Source organism: Haliotis cracherodii, unplaced genomic scaffold, assembly GCF_022045235.1.
Source record: "Haliotis cracherodii isolate W230 unplaced genomic scaffold, xgHalCrac1.p SCAF_2, whole genome shotgun sequence".
Taxonomy (NCBI): domain Eukaryota; kingdom Metazoa; phylum Mollusca; class Gastropoda; order Lepetellida; family Haliotidae; genus Haliotis; species Haliotis cracherodii.
Genome location: NW_027266275.1, coordinates 81,397,097 through 81,419,257, shown reverse-complemented (window position 1 = coordinate 81,419,257; position 22,161 = coordinate 81,397,097). Strand labels below are relative to the sequence as shown.

Below are 22,161 nucleotides of genomic sequence, written 5' to 3'. Positions count from 1 at the left end.
TGTATAGGAAGAAGTGACAGTCATGTTTATGGTAATGACATCATGTGTCAAGTCAATAACTTCCACCTACATGCAGCAGTTTATCTAAACATGACCAGAGGCTGATATTCGGTGTCAAGACAAGCAAATGTCAGTACAAACTCCCAAATTGGAAATAAACATTTCCCAGGTATGTTAATAAAGTAGTAATAAAAGTTTGTAGAGGTGTATGTCACTGACAACAGAACCCAAAAAGTGGATGAGGCTGTAAACCTTAGTTATAAATATTATTGTTTGTTGTTTAACGCTGCATTCAGCAATATTCCAGCAATATGATGGCAGTCTGTAAATAATCGAGTCTGGACCAGACAATCCAGTGAAGTTAAGGACAACTTGGTTCTTTCCTATTTACACAATCATGAACCTGTCAGCCATTAACTGTATGAATTTGAAAGAGTCAAAGGGTCCTTCACTATTTTAAGTAGTATAATTAATTCAGTGAAGAAACATGTCTCTGGCAGGGTAAATTTCTGTTATTAAAACGGTGCATCAAATCTAAAAATATTTTTATTAAAATGTTTGGAAAGGATTGGTGCTAGTTAAGTCAAACTTACATATAGATATACATATTGAACAGAAGGATGCCAAATCATTAAAAAACATTCGCGTGAACGCACCACGTTAAGGTGTCGTGTTCTGGCCAGGAGCACGGGTGGCATGTGCAGGTGTGCGAGGAGGGGAACTCTGTCCCTAGGCTTGTCACTTCATGGACATGCTTTGGTAGAGAGCAGCTACGTTGCTGGTGGCTGCCTCTGACAGTGTCAAATCGGGGCACAATTGTAGTATTTATCAAGTCAAAAGAGGACTTTAATAAAACAAAATAAGGGGTTTTCATAGTCAAATAAGGACTAAAACATTGTCAAATAAGGACTAAAACATTGTCAAATAAGGACTTGACATTGTCAAATAAGGACTAAAACATTGTCAAATAAGGACTAAAACATTGGTAAATAAGGACTAAAACATTGGCAAATAAGGACTAAACATTGTCAAATAAGGACTAAACATTGTCAAATAAGGACTAAAACATTGTCAAATAAGGACTAAAACATTGGTAAATAAGGACTAAAACATTGGCAAATAAGGACTAAACATTGTCAAAAAAGGACTAAACATTGTCAAAAAAGGACTAAACATTTTCAAATAAGGACTAAAACATTGTCAAATAAGGACTAAACATTGTCAAATAAGGACTAAACATTGTTAAATAAGGACTAAACATTGTCAAATAAGGACTAAAACATTGTCAAATAATGACTAAAACATTGTCAAATAAGGACTAAACATTGTCAAATAAGGACTAAAACATAGTCAAATAAGGACTAAAACATTGGCAAATAAGGACTAAAACATTGGTAAATAAGGACTAAAACATTGGCAAATAAGGACTAAAACATTGGCAAATAAGGACTAAAACATTGTCAAATAAGGACTAAACATTGTCAAATAAGGACTTAAACATTGGTAAATAAGGACTAAAACATTGGCAAATAAGGACTAAAACATTGGTAAATAAGGACTAAAACATTGGCAAATAAGGACTAAAACATTGGCAAATAAGGACTTAAACATTGGTAAATAAGGACTAAAACATTGGCAAATAAGGACTAAAACATTGGCAAATAAGGACTTAAACATTGGTAAATAAGGACTAAAACATTGGTAAATAAGGACTAAAACATTGGTAAATAAGGACTAAAACATTGGCAAATAAGGACTAAAACATTGGTAAATAAGGACTAAAACATTGGCAAATAAGGACTAAACATTGGCAAATAAGGAATAAAACATTGGCAAATAAGGACTAAACCATTGTCAAATAAGGACTAAAACATAGTCAAATAAGGACTAAAACATTGGCAAATAAGGACTTAAACATTGGTAAATAAGGACTAAAACATTGGCAAATAAGGACTAAACATTGGCAAATAAGGACTAAAACATTGGCAAATAAGGACTAAAACATTGGTAAATAAGGACTAAAACATTGGCAAATAAGGACTAAAACATTGGTAAATAAGGACTAAAACATTGGCAAATAAGGACTAAACATTGGCAAATAAGGAATAAAACATTGGCAAATAAGGACTAAACCATTGTCAAATAAGGACTAAAACATAGTCAAATAAGGACTAAAACATTAGCAAATAAGGACTTAAACATTGGTAAATAAGGACTAAAACATTGGCAAATAAGGACTAAAACATTGGCAAATAAGGACTAAAACATTGGTAAATAAGGACTAAAACATTGTCAAATAAGGACTAAAACATTGTCAAATAAGGACTAAAACATTGTCAAATAAGGACTAAAACATTGTCAAATAAGGACTAAAACATTGTCAAATAAGGACTAAAACATTGTCAAATAAGGACTAAAACATTGGTAAATAAGGACTAAAACATTGTCAAATAAGGACTAAAACATTGGCAAATAAGGACTAAAACATTGGTAAATAAGGACTAAAACATTGGCAAATAAGGACTAAACATTGGCAAATAAGGAATAAAACATTGGCAAATAAGGACTAAACCATTGTCAAATAAGGAATAAAAAATAGTCAAATAAGGACTAAAACATTGGCAAATAAGGACTTAAACATTGGTAAATAAGGACTAAAACATTGGCAAATAAGGACTAAACATTGGCAAATAAGGACTAAAACATTGGCAAATAAGGACTAAAACATTGGTAAATAAGGACTAAAACATTGGCAAATAAGGACTAAAACATTGTCAAATAAGGACTAAACATTGTCAAATAAGGACTAAAACATTGGCAAATAAGGACTAAAACATTGTCAAATAAGGACTAAAACATTGGCAAATAAGGACTAAAACATTGTCAAATAAGGACTAAAACATTGGCAAATAAGGACTAAACATTGGCAAATAAGGACTAAAACATTGGTAAATAAGGACTAAAACATTGGTAAATAAGGACTAAAACATTGGCAAATAAGGACTAAACATTGGCAAATAAGGACTAAAACATTGGCAAATAAGGACTAAAACATTGGCAAATAAGGACTAAACATTGTCAAATAAGGACTAAAACATTGTCAAATAAGGTCTAAACATTGTCAAATAAGGACTAAACATTGTCAAATAAGGACTAAAACATAGTCAAATAAGGACTAAAACATTGTCAAATAAGGACTAAACATTGTCAAATAAGGACTAAACATTGTCAAATAAGGACTAAACATTGTCAAATAAGGACTAAAACATAGTCAAATAAGGACTAAAACATTGGTAAATAAGGAATAAAACATTGGCAAATAAGGAATAAAACATTGGCAAATAAGGAATAAAACATTGGCAAATAAGGACAAATCGTGGTTTAGTTTCCGAAATCGTGGGTTAATTTAAATATGGTGTAAATTTGAGTTTCAATTATAAAACAGACCATTAACTTTAAGTTTTGTTGCATTTTTTTTAAGACTTCCACTGGGTATCACATGTATACACTGAAACTTTGTCAGTGTGGAAAATATTCCCTCCAGGACAGTGTGAACGTGATTGTCTATGTGTAACCCACAGCACAACTGTCTTACCCATAATGCATTATCCTAGACAACTTCACTAAGTGAGTGAGTGAGTGAGTGAGTGAGTGAGTGAGTGAGTGAGTGAGTTGGGTTTAACGCCGCTTTTACCAGTATTCCAGTTATATCACGGTGTGTCAGCTTAATGTGGGTGGAAAGCCCGAAGTGATGCTGGTCTCAGATGTTTACTACTTGGGTGAAACCCACGAGCATTGGTATGGTGCTGACAAACCTAGAAACATAATCGGTGCGAACCGGAATTCGAACCAACAATCATAGGTTTCTAGCGCAACTTCACTAAGAAAGCTACATCCAGATTAATAAGATATCACTGTACAATAATTGATTTTGATACAAGTAATCTATATGAATGCATGTTTTGAGCTTTAGAGCTCGAATTATCAAAACACTCAAAACACAATGATAAAATCTGGCATTTTTTTAACCAAGACTTGATTTGTAAGTCCATGTATCACCAGCTGACCTCGCTCAGCTGACAGTGGAGTCACGGGGTCAGGTCACAGTGACCCCGTCAACTCCACTGAGGTGCTACAGATAACATATAGACTACAGCCCTTGAAATCCATGCTAGTCTGCTAGTCGGAGACTGTATTGAAGATAAGTAAAAATCCAAAGTTGGTAGTCCTCAATAACTAATAGCATTTGAGCTCAATGTTTCAATTTCGCTACAATCTGGTAATGAATAAAACTGCCGGAAACTGTAAACAGAGAAAACATATTGTTTCCTTCAAGCAGGACTAGCCAAAACTCTGAGGACTACTGAAATAAGGCTTACATCGGTCCTCTGGACTAGTCTTAAAAAACAAATTTCTGAGGCTGTGGCTGACGGTGGCATGACAGCGCCATCTCTCGCCTCACTTGTATTGAGGTGTATAAGGAGGAAGCAGTCTCTCAGAGAAAACACCTAAACTGGTACTTCCTCCGATGTAGTTGTTTGAGGAGATGCTATGGGGGTCACACAAGTGTACATTCACAGCCATATTCAAAACAATGACTTGATTTTGATACTGTATTTTTCTAATCTGAAATATAACGGATTATTACCTTAGCATTTCCCTTAAACTTCCAACTTCTTCAACAAGTTTCCTATACATTAGGGACGGTCGGGTAGCCTAGTAGTTAAAGATTCCCTTGTCATGCCCAACACATGGGTTCGATTCCTCACATGGGCAAAATGGGTGAAGCCCATTTCTGTCCCCTGCTGTGATATTGCTGGAATATTGCTAAGAGCAGAGTAAAATCATACTCACTCATTCTTATATATTAATTCATCATTATAAACTTTCACATTTGAAATATCGTAGAGTACCCTATTTTTGAATGACACCTGTGTTTGAACAGGTATATTGATAGTGATTTGTAGTGTTATTAAAAGATGTGTGTATGAGCATGAATTTAAGTATTGATGCACTCATTTCCCAAAGTATGCACATGTCGTCTTAAATGTTCTCAAACAGGGTACATGAGGATGTAGTGTTCCCTTAGATGTTAATTATTATACTGGAGATGCTGGTCTTTTCATGTCTGAAATAAGAAATATAGCATGGTCAGGCTTAAGTGAGTCAGGTGAGTGAGTGCAGGAGTGCGTGCTTGAATGCGTGAGTGAGTGCTTGAGTGCTTGAGTGAGTGAGCGCTTGAGTGAGTGAGTGAGTGCTGGAGTGAGTGAGTGAGTGGATGAGTGAATGAGTGAGTGAGTGCTGGAGTGGATGAGTGGATGAGTGAGTGAGTGAGTGGATGAGTGAGTGAGTGAGTGAGTGGATGAGTGAGTATGGGTTTAACTCAGCTTAGACATTCATCATTTTGGTGAAGCCAACAAGCACAGGTATGGTTCTGACAAACATAGAAACATCGGGGCAAATCAAGGATTCCAACCACGAACATAGGCACGCCTATGTGAGACCTAGATAGCAACTGGGCATTGTTCCAACTTTAATATCACGTGTTCGGCAATCCCTGACTCTGCATCCCTGACTGATATGGGATATATCACTTGGAGGGGTGACATTTCGGTTACATCATGCATCTTCCTGCTGATAACTCCCTAGTGTGACTGTCCATGTTGGTAAACAAGTGACAGGGATCACCTTCACTGTGTGCTTCAGTCATGACAGGCCTGATAAGAAGGCTGATTTAGACATCACATGTCACCCTCACACGGTTATTGGACATGACCCAACACACCAATTATCTGCAGGGTTAGAAATTGGCACTAATCCTGTAGTCCTTGCCAAACTGCCCAATAGTAAAGGTATCCTAAGGACTAGTAGAATTTTGCCATTTTTAAAGGTTTTGCTATTTGCTATCATTATAATGACTAGTGGACTGAAACTGTTAGTTTCTACCACTGATCCACCAACATTCCTGTGTATCTATTGTCATGTATTCTAGATGTAGAACATGTCCTCACCATAAGGGCAGTCATGTTGTATACTAGGTGTAGAACATGTCCTCACCATAAGGACAGTCATGCAGTATACTGGGTGTAGAACATGTCCTCACCATTAGGACAGTCATGTAGTATACTGGGTGTAGAACATCTCCTCACCATTAGGACAGTCATGCAGTATACTGGGTGTAGAACATGTCCTCACCATAAGGACAGTCATGCAGTATACTAGATGTAGAACATGTCCTCACCATAAGGAGAGTCATGCAGTAAACTAGATGTAGAACATGTCCTCACCATAAGGACAGTCATGTTGTATACTAGATGTAGAACATGTCCTCACCATAAGGACAGTCATGCAGTATACTGGGTGTAGAACATGTCCTCACCATAAGGACAGTCATGCAGTATACTGGGTGTAGAACATGTCCTCACCATTAGGACAGTCATGTAGTATACTGGGTGAAAAACATGTCCTCACCATTAGGACAGCCATGTAGTATTCTGGGTGTAGAACATGTCCTCACCATAAGGACAGCCATGTATACTAGGTGCAGAACATGTCCTCACCATAAGGACAGCCATGTATACTAGGTGCAGAACATGTCCTCACCATAAGGACAGCCATGTATACTAGGTGCAGAACATGTCCTCACCATAAGGGCAGTCATGTATACTAGGTGCAGAACATGTCCTCACCATAAGGACAGCCATGTATACTAGGTGCAGAACATGTCCTCACCATAAGGACAGCCAGGTATACTAGGTGCAGAACATGTCCTCACCATAAGGACAGCCATGTATACTAGGTGCAGAACATGTCCTCACCATAAGGACAGCCTCACTCTTTGTCCACTATGCCTTGGGGCCAAGACACAATTCATATAGGACCGACTCCAGCACGCTTCCCAATCACCTAAGTATTACTTGTCATGCCTATTATGTTAAAAGAAACGAACAGAAGTGCATTCAATGTAAAGAACATAATCCTGAATGAAACACCCCTACCCCAATCATACCCCAATCATAAACCGATTAACTATTACTAGTGTTAGTCTTCAAAATGATGTCAGTAAATAATTATTCTCGGGGCAGAATGCTGCATTGTTAAGCCTTGCAGGGTTGGCGTCCCGCTGGCACAGCACATTTCAGGTAAATGTGTTAAATCATCAGATTAAAAGTTGAAGTGAGTGAGTGAGTGAGTTGGGTTTAACGCCGCTTTAAACAGTATTCCAGTCATATCGCGGCGTGTCAGCTTAATGTGGGAGGAAAGTGATGCAGGTCTCAGAGGTTTACCACTTCGGTGAAACCCACGAGCACGGGTATGGTGCTGACAAACCTAGAAACATAATTGGGGCGAACCGGGATTCGAACCCACAATCATAGGTTTCTGGCATGCCCAAGGGACACAACTCTGCACAGCAAATCGCAGCGCCTTAGACGATTGGGCCAGCCATGCCCCCAGATTAAATGTTAAAAGTGACAAGTTGGGTTTAACAAAAAAATCAATAAATTAATCTTTGGTTAGGAACAAATCATTTTGTGTCAGCTTAATGTGGGATGAAAGCCGGAACCCACAACAAGGACCTGGTGCAGACAAACCATGGCATATGATCAGTACAGCCTGGGATTTGAACCCATGAGTCTGCACAGAAAATCTTGTGACAGTCCTACCACAGGGGAACTCACTTCCCATTAAAGTCAGGGTAACAAGGAAAGTCATGCATAACTATTCTACAAAATGACATGTTGCACAAGTCATGTCACGTTTAGCTTGTCTGACTGAGCTGAGCTCTTACGTCAAGTTATATAACTGTAGCAGAAACGGGGACAAAATACTCTGGGAGCTACATCACATTTGTGGTGGTTTTGCCTTTATAAAGAGAGATTGTGCTCAATTATAATGTGTGACACTGTAATTGTTGCAGTGTGTGAAACTGTGAAATTGTAATTGTTGCAGTGTGAAACTGTGACATTGTAATTGTTGCAGTGTGTGAAACAGTGACATTGTAATTGTTGCAGTGTGTGAAACAGTGACATTGTAATTGTTGCAGTGTGTGAAACTGAGACATTGTAGTTGTTGCAGTGTGTGAAACTGTGACATTGTAATTGTTGCAGTGTGTGAAACAGTGAAATTGTAATTGTTGCAGTGTGTGAAACAGTGACATTGTAATTGTTGCAGTGTGTGAAACAGTGACATTGTAATTGTCGCAGTGTGTGAAACTGTGACATTGTAATTGTTGCAATGTGTGAAACAGTGACATTGTAATTGTTGCAGTGTGTGAAACAGTGACATTGTAATTGTTGCAGTGTGTGAAACAGTGACATTGTAATTGTTGCAGTGTGTGAAACAGTGACATTGTAATTGTTGCAGTGTGTGAAACTGTGACATTGTAATTGTTGCACTGTGTGAAACTGACATTGTTATTGCTGCAGTGTGAAACAGTGACATTGTAATTGTTGCAGTGTGTGAGCAGGGACATTGTAATTGTTGCAGTGTGTGAAACAGTGACATTGTAATTGTTGCAGTGTGTGAAACTGTGACATTGTAATTGTTGCAGTATGTGAAACAGTGACATTGTAATTGTTGCAATGTGTGAAACAGTGACATTGTAATTGTTGCAGTGTGTGAAACTGTGACACTGTAATTGTTGCAGTGTGTGAAACTGTGAAATTGTAGTTGTTGCAGTGTGTGAAACTGTGACACTGTAATTGTTGCAGTGTGTGAAACTGTGACATTGTAATTGTTTCAGTGTGTGAAACAGTGACATTCTAATTGTTGCAGTGTGTGAAACAGTGAAATTGTAATTGTTGCAGTGTGTGAAACTGTGACACTGTAATTGTTGCAGTGTGTGAAACTGTGACATTGTAATTGTTGCAGTGTGTGAAACAGTGACATTGTAATTGTTGCAGTGTGTGAAACTGTGACACTGTAATTGTTGCAATGTGTGAAAGTGACATTGGAATTGTTGCAGTGTGCGAAACTGTGACATTGTAATTGTTGCTGTGTGTGAAACTGTGACATTGTAATTGTAGCAATGTGTGAAACTGTGACATTGTAATTGTAGCAATGTGTGAAACTGTGACATTGTAATTGTTGCAGTGTGTGAAACTATGACATTGTAATTGTTGCTGTGTAAAAGTGTGGTGACATGTTCTACACCTAGTATACATGGGTGTCCTTATGGTGAGTCCTTATGGCAGAAATAGTACTTGTACTCAAATGATTTATATCAAAGAATGTCTTCTTTTGGAATTCATTTCCCAGTATTTAGAAGAATTCATGTTCCATTAATTCCTGATGCTCAATCAACTTTAGAAGATAATGGATAGTAGAAGCTATCTTGTCGAGAAAAGTGAGGTCATGATGTGTCATGGGAATGTGAATCATGACGTTAGATCACTTTAAAAAGGTTTTTCAATATTCAAAGCAACAACTCATGCAGTGCCCTAATAATATCAGTAAAACGTTTACTGCCACTTTCACTTCAGAAATGACCCATTTCCCCATCACATGAGAAGTCTTCCTTGTTGCAGCCAGTTACCTACATGTGACTGACATGTGGCTGACATGTGACAAAACGTACAAGGAAACAACAATAGGTGGAGCATGATGGTATACACCAAACACGTCCAGCTGGGACCACATGACGTCCGATGTCATTAAAACCATATAACACAATTGATAACCGAAATTATATGATTGGGTGCACTGCATGTAAGATTTACACAGAATATTTATACCCGGTAATCATTACAATAAATCATAAAGTTTACTATCGTATGATAATATGTAAAGTATAAGGTCCATTCTGTTGTTCATACATAATGTAATTTAGAAAGTGGTTAAATGTAACAAATGTTATAATTGGGATAACACTTTCTTAGTAAAGTCCAGATTCTCCTACTTTCGTCACGTCCTGGATTCGAACCGACACTTGCCAGAGTGAGGCATCTTATCGCCAGCACACAAAGTCAGCGATCTAACCCACTCAGCCACTGAGGCTTCCACAAAATTGAAAGTGTGACAACTGGTAGTTTAGATCACATACTTTGTGTACCCCTCTGACATGTGTAAATTGGCACGGCTCCCATGGCTGAAAGCTATGAACACACAATGCAATTTAGAAAGTGGTCAAATATTACCAATGTTATATTTAAGATAACACTTTCACAGTAAAGAAGATATTCTAGTACGTTATTGGGTTGGGTTGTATTTTGCTGTCAGAGTATAGAGTAGAGTAGGATATACTACATGGTACGCAACATTGCTGTCCTTATAGTGAGGACATGTTCTGCACCTAGTATACTACATGACTGCCCTTATGTTGAGGACATGTTCTACACCTAGTATACATGGTTGTCCTTAAGGTGAGGACATGTTCTACACCTAGTATACATGGTTGTCCTTATGGTGAGGACATGTTCTTCACCTAGTATACATGGCTGTCCTTATGTTGAAGACATGTTCTACACCTAGTATACATGGTTGTCCTTATGGTGAGGACAGGTTCTACACCTAGTATACATGGTTGTCCTTATGGTGAGGACACGTTCTTCACCTAGCATACAAGGCTGTCCTTATGGTGAGGACATGTTCTTCACCCAGCATATAAGGCTGTCCTAATGGTGAGGACCGGTTCTACACCTAGTATACCTGGCTGTCCTTATGGTGACGACATGTTCTACACCTAGTATACCTGGCTGTCCTTATGGTGAGGACATGTTCTTCACCCAGCATACAAGGCTATCCTTAGGGTGAGGACATGTTCTACACCCAGTATACAAGACTGTCCTTATGGTGAGGACATGTTCTACACCTAGTATACATGGTTGTCCTTATGGTGAGGACATGTTCTTCATTCTGCATACAAGGCTGTCCTTATGGTGAGGTTATGTTCTTCACCCAGCATACAAGGCTGTCCTTATGGTGAGGACATTTTTCTACACCTACTATACATGGCTGTCCTTATGGTGAAGACATGTTCTACACCTAGTATACATGGCTGTCCTTATGGTGAGGACATGTTCTACGCCTACTATACATGGCTGTCCTTATGGTGAGGACATGTTCTACACCTAGTATACAAGGCTGTCCTTATGGTGAGGACATGTTCTTCACTCAGCATACAAGGCTGTCCTAATGGTGAGGACATGTTCTACACCTAGTATACAAGGCTGTCCTTATGGTGAGGACATGTTCTTCACCCAGCATGCAACACGGGTGGCTTATTTCACACCACACCCAATGCACCTTGACACTTGTTAATTAGTCAAACAACATTTCAGAACTAAACTTTACGATATATCACTCTTAAACTTGAAAGCCAGAGAATGAAATCATTTGGAAATAGACAGCACATAAACATTCTCTGTAAGAGTGATTGTATGCACAACATTTTCAAAAAAATAAATCAGTTACAGGTTGTTATGACACATAATGTGACACAAACCACACTCCATAACCAGCGCTGGCAGGTAGCAATCTTGGCCACTCTTATCACAAACCAGATCTTGCTGTAGGGGTGGGATGAGTCCAAATTTACTACCCGGGTACCTGACCCCATATTACCCGACCTTTCCCGGGTACCCACTGCAGGTCTCAAGAGTTGGGGACAAAATGTCTGAAAGGGAATTGTTTTACCACAGCCCTGGCCAAAACAATTTAGATACATGTATCAAACGATCAGATCTTTACTCAAACATATGCAAGTAAAAAGGAACGTGTGCTCGTCAAAGAGAACTGTGAATATTAGCAACTTGTAGGTTAACCACTGAGCTATAGCTGAGTTTTTGTCATTAAGCAATATATCACATGGACCCGGGTTGTCCTGTGGGTACCCTGGTCCAGCTCAGGACCCACCCGACACGAGTACCCGAGTACCCAAGTACCCGAGTGACCCATCCCAGCCCTATCTTGCTGCATCATCTTCGTCTTTATGACAGTTCGGCTGTGCTATCAATGCACCAAGTTTCTTATCAGGATTAGACACTGCTGTATGTCAACAGGATGATAACTCTGACAACATACAAGGACCAACACGTAGCCTAAATTGTTAAAATCTTTCTTTGGTAGCCAGTCTACAGATATTGAACACTTTCCACATGCAGAGCTTTGGCTTGCTGTCTGTTAAAATACAAATATCTGTAACATTACATGTGCCTGGCCTTCTCCCCCTCCACACACAAATAGTGATTTCATAATAAGGATAATAAGGTCCTTACTTTAGCTTCTGAGTTCTTCCCTCAAATGTTTGGATAATAAGGTCCTTACTTTAGCTTCTGAGTTCTTCCCTCAAATGTTTGGATAATAAGGTCCTTACTTTAGCTTCTGAGTTCTTCCCTCAAATGTTTGGATAATAAGGTCCTTACTTTAGCTTCTGAGTTCTTCCCTAAAATGTTTGGATAATAAGGTCCTTACTTTAGCTTCTGAGTTCTTCTTTCAAATGTTTGGATAATAAGGTCCTTACTTAAGCTTCTGAGTTCTTCCCTCAAATGTTTGGATAATAAGGTCCTTACTTTAGCTTCTGAGTTCTTCCCTCAAATGTTTGGATAATAAGGTCCTTACTTTAGCTTCTCAGTTCTTCTTTCAAATGTTTGGATAATAAGGTCCTTACTTTAGCTTCTGAGTTCTTCCCTCAAATGTTTGGATAATAAGGTCCTTACTTTAGCTTCTGAGTTCTTCCCTCAAATGTTTGGATAATAAGGTCCTTACTTTTGCTTCTGAGTTCTTCCCTCAAATGTTTGGATAATAAGGTCCTTACATTAGCTTCTGAGTTCTTCCCTCAAATGTTTGGATAATAAGGTCCTTACTTTAGCTTCTGAGTTCTTCCCTCAAATGTTTGGATAATAAGGTCCTTACTTTAGCTTCTGAGTTCTTCCCTCAAATGTTTGGATAATAAGGTCCTTACTTTAGCTTCTGAGTTCTTCCCTAAAATGTTTGGATAATAAGGTCCTTACTTTAGCTTCTGAGTTCTTCCCTCAAATGTTTGGATAATAAGGTCCTTACATTAGCTTCTGAGTTCTTCCCTCAAATGTTTGGATAATAAGGTCCTTACTTTAGCTTCTGAGTTCTTCTTTCAAATGTTTGGATAATAAGGTCCTTACTTTAGCTTCTGAGTTCTTCCCTCAAATGTTTGGATAATAAGGTCCTTACATTAGCTTCTGAGTTCTTCCCTCAAATGTTTGGATAATAAAGTCCTTACTTTAGCTTCTGAGTTCTTTCCTCAAATGTTTGGATAATAAGGTCCTTACTTTAGCTTCTCAGTTCTTCTTTCAAATGTTTGGATAATAAGGTCCTTACTTTAGCTTCTGAGTTCTTCCCTCAAATGTTTGGATAATAAGGTCCTTACTTTAGCTTCTGAGTTCTTCCCTCAAATGTTTGGATAATAAGGTCCTTACTTTAGCTTCTGAGTTCTTCCCTCAAATGTTTGGATAATAAGGTCCTTACTTTAGCTTCTGAGTTCTTCCCTCAAATGTTTGGATAATAAGGTCTTTACATTAGCTTCTGAGTTCTTCCCTCAAATGTTCGGATAAGGTCCTAACTTTAGCTTCTCAGTTCTTCTCTAAAATATTTGGCCAAAAAAGTTGGGAAGAAGTAAATGCAGATTTTTGTTCAAAACAAAATATCAACCTGTAATATTTTCCTATGACTTTATCTCCATCCATTCATGTGACATAAACATCTGTGAGGGGAAAATATCAAACTCTTTCAAAGAAATCATGTTGACAGAAAACACTGATGAATCAGGGAATACTTTGTTGTGGCTTCAAAGGTAAAAACTGTTTTGTGTGTTTGTTTACAGCAGCACTCTGCCATATTCCAACTGTATGCCTATAAATAACCGAGTCTGAACCAGACAACCCAGTGATTGATATTATGTCTGTTTGCTTGTTTGTTGTTTAACGATGCACTCCAGCTATATGACAGTGAGCTGAAAATATTCTAGTCTGAACCAGGCAATCCAGTGATGGATATCATAAGCATCATTCCACGCCATTGGGATTCAATGACATGCATCAACCAAGTCAGCAAGCCTGACCACCCGATCCCGTTAGTCGCCTCTTACGACAAGCATAGTCACCTTTTACGGCAAGCATGGGTTGCTAACGACCTACTCTTCCCCGGATCTTCGTGTGATCTCGAATGGGTCAGACAAACCACTGGTTGCCATAATGAGCAATGTCCCAAGGGTTTTGAGAACAATCTATTTTTCCGTACTTGTTTCCAACAAACTATTTATTTATTGAGCACTATCAAACAATCTATTCACTTTCATTATGAACACAAACGTTTGACGTTTGGGTATTTTTCACAAAACAAACCATTTATTATTGTAACCAAAGCCAACAGACTATTCAGTTTGGGCTATTTTAGAATAGTCTATTCACTTAAACCCCTACAGAAATCGAACGGATGCTCCTTACAGCATGGGAGTGTGATCACCTTTGCACTACAAATCGCTTTGTTGAATGGCATCTTCCCGGGGCAAGAGTTTCCCCCCTTGCTGAACTAGGCTGGAACAATGAAGGTATATTTTGGCTGGACTGACGAGTCAACAACATGGCTACTGACGTTCAGATTTCAGTCAATTGCAGGACTTCCAAAGCATGTGTACCACCAACATGGTGTCAAGTGATTTGATATACTTCCAGAGGTAAGACCTATTTTATTACAATAAAGATGTTAATCATCGTTCAGATTGTTTGGACTGGGCGCCACCATTTTTTTTTAGGCGAATACAAGGGAAAGGAGAGGTGGAATCTTACTGAGGGACTTGGAAGGGACATAGAGTTCAGTGAGACTCCCTTGACTCGGGAAGATGGTGGAATGGAGACTTGATGCTTTGTATCAGTTTAATATCCAGTCTTATCCCTAGAGTAGATGTGATGCTCGGGGCTGAATGTTTATCTCTTGGTTAGATCTTGATGGTGATTCACATTCCAACTAACAAATCCCCATTGTCCTCTATAGAAATCAAGCCATGAGTCATTAGTCCTTGAGCTTCCTTACCTACTCGGAGATTTCTCTAATGAAGAAACGTTCAATATAAAACCCATTTGGCTTTACCCATGTTGCTAACAAAAAGGCTGTAATCAATGTCTTCTAGAGATAGTTGTGGTAAACAGTAGTTGACAACAAGGATCGGCAGTTTCTAGTATTTGGGGCAGAGTGTCAATGTTTGTATACACAGCCGATGAGGGTCTGTGCTCAGTTAAAACAGATGTTATTACATGGGTGAGAGGGAGTTAATTTGGTTTAACGCTGCTTTGAGTTGTATTTCAATTTTATCACAGCGAGTCAGCTTGATGTGGGAAGAAAGACATAAATGATACCATTGTTAACAATTATCGTTATTTTCATTGATATTCATTTTCATTGAGTTTTATGATTTTTCACATCAAAATCATTTCGAATCTTTGAATGGCATTTAGAAGTGATACAATGAATGAATGAGTATGGTTTTACGCCGCTTTTAGCAATATTCCAGCAATATCATGCTGGGGGACACCAGAAATGGGCTTCACACATTGTACCCATGTCGGGAATCGAACCCGGGTCTTCGGCTTGACGAGCAAACGCTTTAACCACTAGGCTACCCGACCGCCCTAGAAGTGATATACTTAAGGAAGAGAATTTATGGATGTCAACTTCTTTATTGTGAGGAACACAACGTTTTGGAGTATATGCTTACTCCTTCCTGCATATACTCCGAAACGTTGTGTTTCCTAATAAAAAGGCTGACATCCATAATTCTCTTCCTTAAAATCAAACAATATTAGGACTGATGTATGTTGCACAGCTTCTACTTTTTCACTGCATCAATACCTTCATGGCAAAGAAATCAATACTGAACAACATCATGTAACTTGCAAACACAACATGGTATCCTCATATAGAGGCCAAACAGCATCAACAGTTGACACAGCCAAGTGACACAGCCATGTGATCCCTGAACTGATAAACACATCACAAACATCTCTGATCTAGTGTATTTACTAACAGTTGTTATCTGATCTGTGAGCTATCACTCCCCCACTGTCACACATCTGCATCAGTGTCGGTATCTGTGAACTGATGGACCACAGACCTGGTATGTGCATCTGTCTATTTCAGTCAGGGCACAAGATAACGTATTGAGCCAGTGAGTATTTACCAACATGTGCATTTAGTTAGTTTGTTTGTTTTTTGTTAACGCCTTACTCTACAATATTCCAGCTGTATGATGGCAGTCTGTAAATAATCGAATCTAGTCAAGACAATCCAGTGATTGACATCATGAGCATTGATCTATGCAATTGGGATGCATCAAGTCAGCGAGTCTGACCACCCGATCCCGTTAGTTGGCGCTTACAATCAACATAGTTGCCTTTTACAAACATGGGTTGCTGAAGGCGAATTCTGATGTAGATGTTTCAAGTGTGACACTGGGCACTCCATATAGACATACAGGTGTGTCTTTGGGGATTTAAGAGTGCCAACCAGAAGAATACTTCTCAATGAAAATATAAATAGGTTAATTAAAATAATGTTCATAAAGTACGTTCATACATTCACCATATTCCTTGCCCTTGTCCACCATGTCCACTGTATCTGCATGAAGGTATACCTAGCTCTGGCACAACAAGAATCAGCACAATGTGCGTGTATTCCACAAAATGTGATTTCTATGTGTGTCGGTAAGGCAACCTTGACATTATGAATTTAATTAAAACTACAAGGAGTTATCAGCCCTAACATATCACAATCATAAAAAATATTTAGGATTTTCTTTGGCATTCAGTATACCCTGTCCAACACAGGACTGAGGTAAGGTGCTGACATGCCCTGTAGCATGATTAGGCCAAGCATGGGATTCAAAACCACAACAGCTGATCCTGGCAGCTAAGGGGCACAACTCTGCACAAGGAGCTTTAACACCTTAGACCACATGGCCACACGTCTTATGAGAATGACATGCAGCGTGGGTGACAAGGCCGGGGGTAGTATATTACGTGATTCTGATTACCTCTACAGTTTGCCTAGAAGTATGTTATCAAGCCAGAGTGAGTGAGTGAGTGAGTGAGTGAGTGAGTGAGTGAGTGAGTGAGTGAGTGAGTGAGTTAGTTTCACCAAGAAAGGACTTCACACATTGTACATATGTGGGGAATCAAACCCAGGCCATCTTCCTGAAGCAAGGGAGTTAACTGATTGTAAAAGTCCAGTTTCCACCCTTGCCGAAATAAGCTGGAATTTCTGGGCTAGACCGTAGCGCCATCAGTAGTTACTACGAGTTATGTCCCTTCTATGTCCCTCCAACTGACCAGCCAGATTATCACTTGCATTTGCTTCAAACAAAATGGCGACGCCCAGTCAAGACGATCTGATCGATAATCAAGTACTGAATTGTAGTAAAACGGGTGAGTTTTTTCACCAATACAGGGGCTTCACACATTGTACATATGTCTTCAGCATGACAAGCAAACGCCTTAACCATTAGGCTACCCCACCACTGAATTAATGTTGTGAGAAGTTTAGTCAGCTAATTAAGAGATATAAGATATTCATGAAAACAACAGACATCAAGTATCGTTACAACTTGAAACAAAGTTCAAGGTGAAAGCTATCCTGCATTGTTTCACAAACATCCACGCATCATATTTTGTTAAAAGCACTTGAACATATGGCACACTCAAACAAACTTAATCTGTTTTAGTTTCCAAGCTCATGCCCATGTTGTGATTAAACAATCAGCTGTCTGTTGTACTGAGGTCAGTTGCTGTCGTGTGTACAGGCTACATGCCTGACTATCTGACTGTATTCAAGGACATGTCACTGGTACAGCAGACCACATGGCAGGAGAGTGCTCCAACTGATCACCGAGGCCACGGTCACAGCTGCATCACAGATAGATGAAGATACACACCAAACATGATCACAGGGTACACATGTCACACGTTACAGATAAACTAAAAAATGTTAGGACCATCCAATTCTTTCATTTAGGATTGATCGTGTATTTTTTCAGTTTGAGGTTTGAAAAAAAAACCACATTATGTGTAAACTGATTCATATAGTTTGCATTTCGATTTTTCGATGTATTCATGTATTCAACTGCCAGATTCAAACATTAGTTTTCTGAGAACAGAAAGACATAGCTGGTAAAATGCAAGTTACAAATAAACCCTGAAGACATGACACTTGTGGAACTGAGACTGTGCTATGACAGTGTTTGTGCAATGATTGTGGAAGACGGTGGTATTGTTTTGTTGTTGGTATGTTTGAAACCGAAAAACAGCACTATGTTACTAGGCCTGATAACTTGATGATGACACAGGTGAGCAGAGAGGGAATTCACTAGACTCTACCAATTCCCCAATATTCCATCTGCAGTGATGAAAGTAGCACACTTCAGAGGGTGTACCTGAACCTTTTATATTCATTGGAAAAAAAATGCAATAACACTTGACCAATTCAGCTAATCAGAATGCAGGAATTACAATAAACACAACGAAAATGTAATTCTATTACTATAATTAATCTGTCATGCCAGCTAATCTGTCATGACTTGACTTTCATGCGTAATTTTGAACCATGGACATGCAGGCAGAGTCTGAAATATACAACTAGGGGTGTCATGTCATGAAATATACAACTAGGGGTGTCATGTCATGAAATATACAACTAGGGGTGTCATGTCATGAAATATACAACTAGGGGTGTCATGTCATGAAATATACAACTAGGGGTGTCATGTCATGAAATATACAACTAGGGGTGTCATGTCATGAAATATACAACTAGGGGTGTCATGTCATGAAATATACAACTAGGGGTGTCATGTCATGAAATATACAACTAGGGGTGTCATGTCATGAAATATACAACTAGGGGTGTCATGTCATGAAATATACAACTAGGGGTGTCATGTCATGAAATATACAACTAGGGGTGTCATGATAAATAGAAATATCGATATATTGCTATTGGTAAGCACTTCAAGTCAATAAATTGATTGTTAAATCAGTTTCCGATCAATAGAAATTGATAGTTTTGATTGTATTTACCATATCATGCAAATGAATCACCAAAACATGCACTTGAATGCAGCCGAATGAGGATAAGAGTTAACTGCCCTTGATGCTTAGCAACCAGTCTTTCTTAAAGTAATATGGCAGAGTGTGACAGTCAAGTGGGGTTTTTGACAGTCTTGGGTGGAAAATCGAGTGTTTGGAAGTCTTATGGTTATCACATTCAAAGGAAACTTCAGTTCCAGGGTTTTATTCACCTCTAAAATCCGTATATAAGGATACACTGAAAACTATCGATATTTATCGCAATAGTTGCTTGCAATATCAATAGTTATCGCAATAGTTTTTTTTTCAATATCAATAGTTATCGCAAAAGTGATTTCCAGACCAATAGTCACCCCTATATACAACCACAGACTTTAAAAGCTGAAGGCCCCGATGAAACCCTCCATCCCACAATTAAAAAACTGCAGCTAATTGGGACAAATAAATTGACACATAAATTTACTGCAGGCTATAAGGATCCATACAATCTGAATCTATGGCCCGACACAAGATCTACCTGCCACGGGCCTACGGGCAGGCGCTTATTTCGAACAGAGCATTCAGCTTCAGATTTTGGCAAACTTGGCCAATCATGGACAAGAAGGCAATATTTTATTATTTGAAACAATAAATATACTGTCACTTACATTCAGTTGCGATAGCATGGGCTGTGATCCAGTTTGGTTTGTTGGGGTGACTGAACCCGCCCACAGCAGTCTGCGAGTTGCTGTCTACGACAAAGTGTGTGTTGAAACCACCCATCTTCAATGGCTGCACTCATCCAGGAGAGAACTGATATTTTCTATTTCATTTTAACCTGAAATCAAAGTTTGTCAGTCATATATTACATAGTTCCAAGGTCTGTTTTCAATTACCTGTCCAAGATGTGACATTGTTATTATTGTCCCTAATGAAACAGTCTTTTTAAAATGTGAGCAACATAAAAACATAATGAATAAGTGTTGTTTGAGTCATGTGCCAAATCTTACAGGCCCTCAACAGTCCTACTTACAATGAGTGAACCTGACTGGCACAAGGTGTTTGTGCAAATACACCCACCACCAAAATAACTACAGAAACATATATAGAGAATACTACACTCATTCTCGTTAGATACCATTTTTACGAAACGAGTGGACTGTCTATGGTATCTGACCAAGCGAAAGCGAGGTCAGATACCATAGAAAGTTCACGAGTTTCGTAAAAATGGTATCTAACGAGAATGAGTGTGGTATTTTATTTATTACCCACGTTAAATATATATTTAAGTGTAAATACATAACAACTTTCGTTCGTTGACAGACCAAACTGAAACCGGTGGCAAAATCTGGTTGCGGATGAATATTGATATATGACCAAATATGGTCATTGTTGACATGTTTATGCATTAACAACATGCGCCTGCTGTTCTGTTTGCAAACAAACCAGCACCGACGATCAAGATCCTTTTGGAAGAAAGTCTTCTACTTATGGTAATTCAAGCGCCATGTTGTTAGTACGCAGGACACCAATAAGAAAATTTGAAATGTCACATTAGCGCCGCGCTTTGAATATCGGACCAACAGTCACACGCATCACACTGCCGGGGTCCCGTCTGTGCAATCAAAATGGTTCTGTTTCCTTGATCTATCAGCTGAATTTATTTCATGTCCGTACCATTTTGGAATAGGGAAATCAGACTGTTCGCCAAAGACATTCATGTTAACTGTACCACCCTATACTGAAGACGTGAAAATCAACAAACTCAAATCTGCTTGCATGTCAGTGACAACTTCGAACGATCGAAGGGCAAGGTCGCCACCGGAATAAGAAAAGACAACCGTGATCCACTCACAGCGTTTTACGCTAGAGATAGGGAATGTTACTGTTCACATTTGGGATGTTTGGGGCCACAAAATCAGAAGTCAAGCACACTTCCACGGAGTTTTCGAATGATTTGTATCGGAACTGTGAACTTTAAGTGATCTGGTCGTGCTGTCGTGTTCGTAAATTCATGAACACCTCCCAAAACAGCGCCATAAAATACGCTTCAAAGGGGACACCAATGGCACAACCGGATCATCCCAAGTAAGTCTAGATATCTGTCCAGATAGTTTAAACAGACTTCATTTCACCACGCTTATCCTTTTACGTTAAATCAAATTGAAAGTTGCGAAAATGGTCGGGTGCGTCACGCTCAAGGGACACGCTCGATCGGCAGTCGTACATTGTAAATCGATTTATAGATCTAGCTCTATTATATGTCTGTAGGAGCTCAATGCATAACTTATATAGAATGCAAACCGAATTTGATGTGTGTGACTATCTTGTTTGGTTTAATAAAGTGTTTGTAAATATCTCTCGTTCTCATGAATTTCTTCAGTTCTGCCTTGTAATCGCAAAATGAATGACGTCTCGCGATTTTTTATGAATGAAAAAAGTAGTCCCGGTGTGACAGAGGTCACGGTTATCCAATCAAAACAAATAAAACAAGGTCAACCTTGTACGACACACGTGTGACGTACGGATTTAGTATCTTACCACCTGTATCTTCATCACGTGGGTAATAAAGAAAAGTATGTACGTGAAGAAGAGATGTTTCCAATGTGCACCACTTAGTGACAAAACTAACAATCAGTCAAGTGTTACCGCCAGAGTGTCCACATTCTTTTCACAATATGCTGCACGTGATTTCCAAACTTTACACACTAATCCTGCATGAGACAAATGGTGCATCTTGAGTCATGGGTCTATGACGTCACATGTGATGCGTTCATGAGAGTCGGTTCACACACCATACCGGTATGTTCGTTTGTGTATCGAACCAATCTAATATCTCTTGAATATGAGAAATTCTTCATCCATTAACCAACATGTCTGGTATTCACGTTTCTTTTGTCGGTGAGTATATACTTGTACGTTTAGTGAATGAGTGAATTTGGTTTAATAAAACTTTGAACAGCATGTCAGCTTACTGTGGGACGAAGGCCTGCAGACATAATGCAGATCTTAGACATTCATGACTTTGGTGAGACACACGAGCAATGTGTATAGTGTTGACAAACCAAGGATCGACCCAACACACAAGGGATACAACTCTGCATTGCAAATAGTGGCACTTATTATGACAGACCTA

The 22,161-nt window shown here is 38.8% G+C and overlaps 1 protein-coding gene across 3 annotated transcripts in view; it reads right to left on the bottom strand.

Annotated features, from left to right (window-relative positions):
• LOC139468585 (uncharacterized) overlaps positions 1-22,161 on the bottom strand; it is a 37,898-nt gene that overhangs the window by 12,409 nt on the left and 3,328 nt on the right. For all 3 annotated transcript variants that reach the window (XM_071250654.1, XM_071250653.1, XM_071250655.1), the window contains exon 2: positions 19,694-19,863. In XM_071250654.1, the coding sequence (XP_071106755.1) occupies positions 19,694-19,808 (115 nt within the window). In that variant the 5' untranslated portion in view covers positions 19,809-19,863. The remainder of the gene's footprint in view (positions 1-19,693; positions 19,864-22,161) is intronic.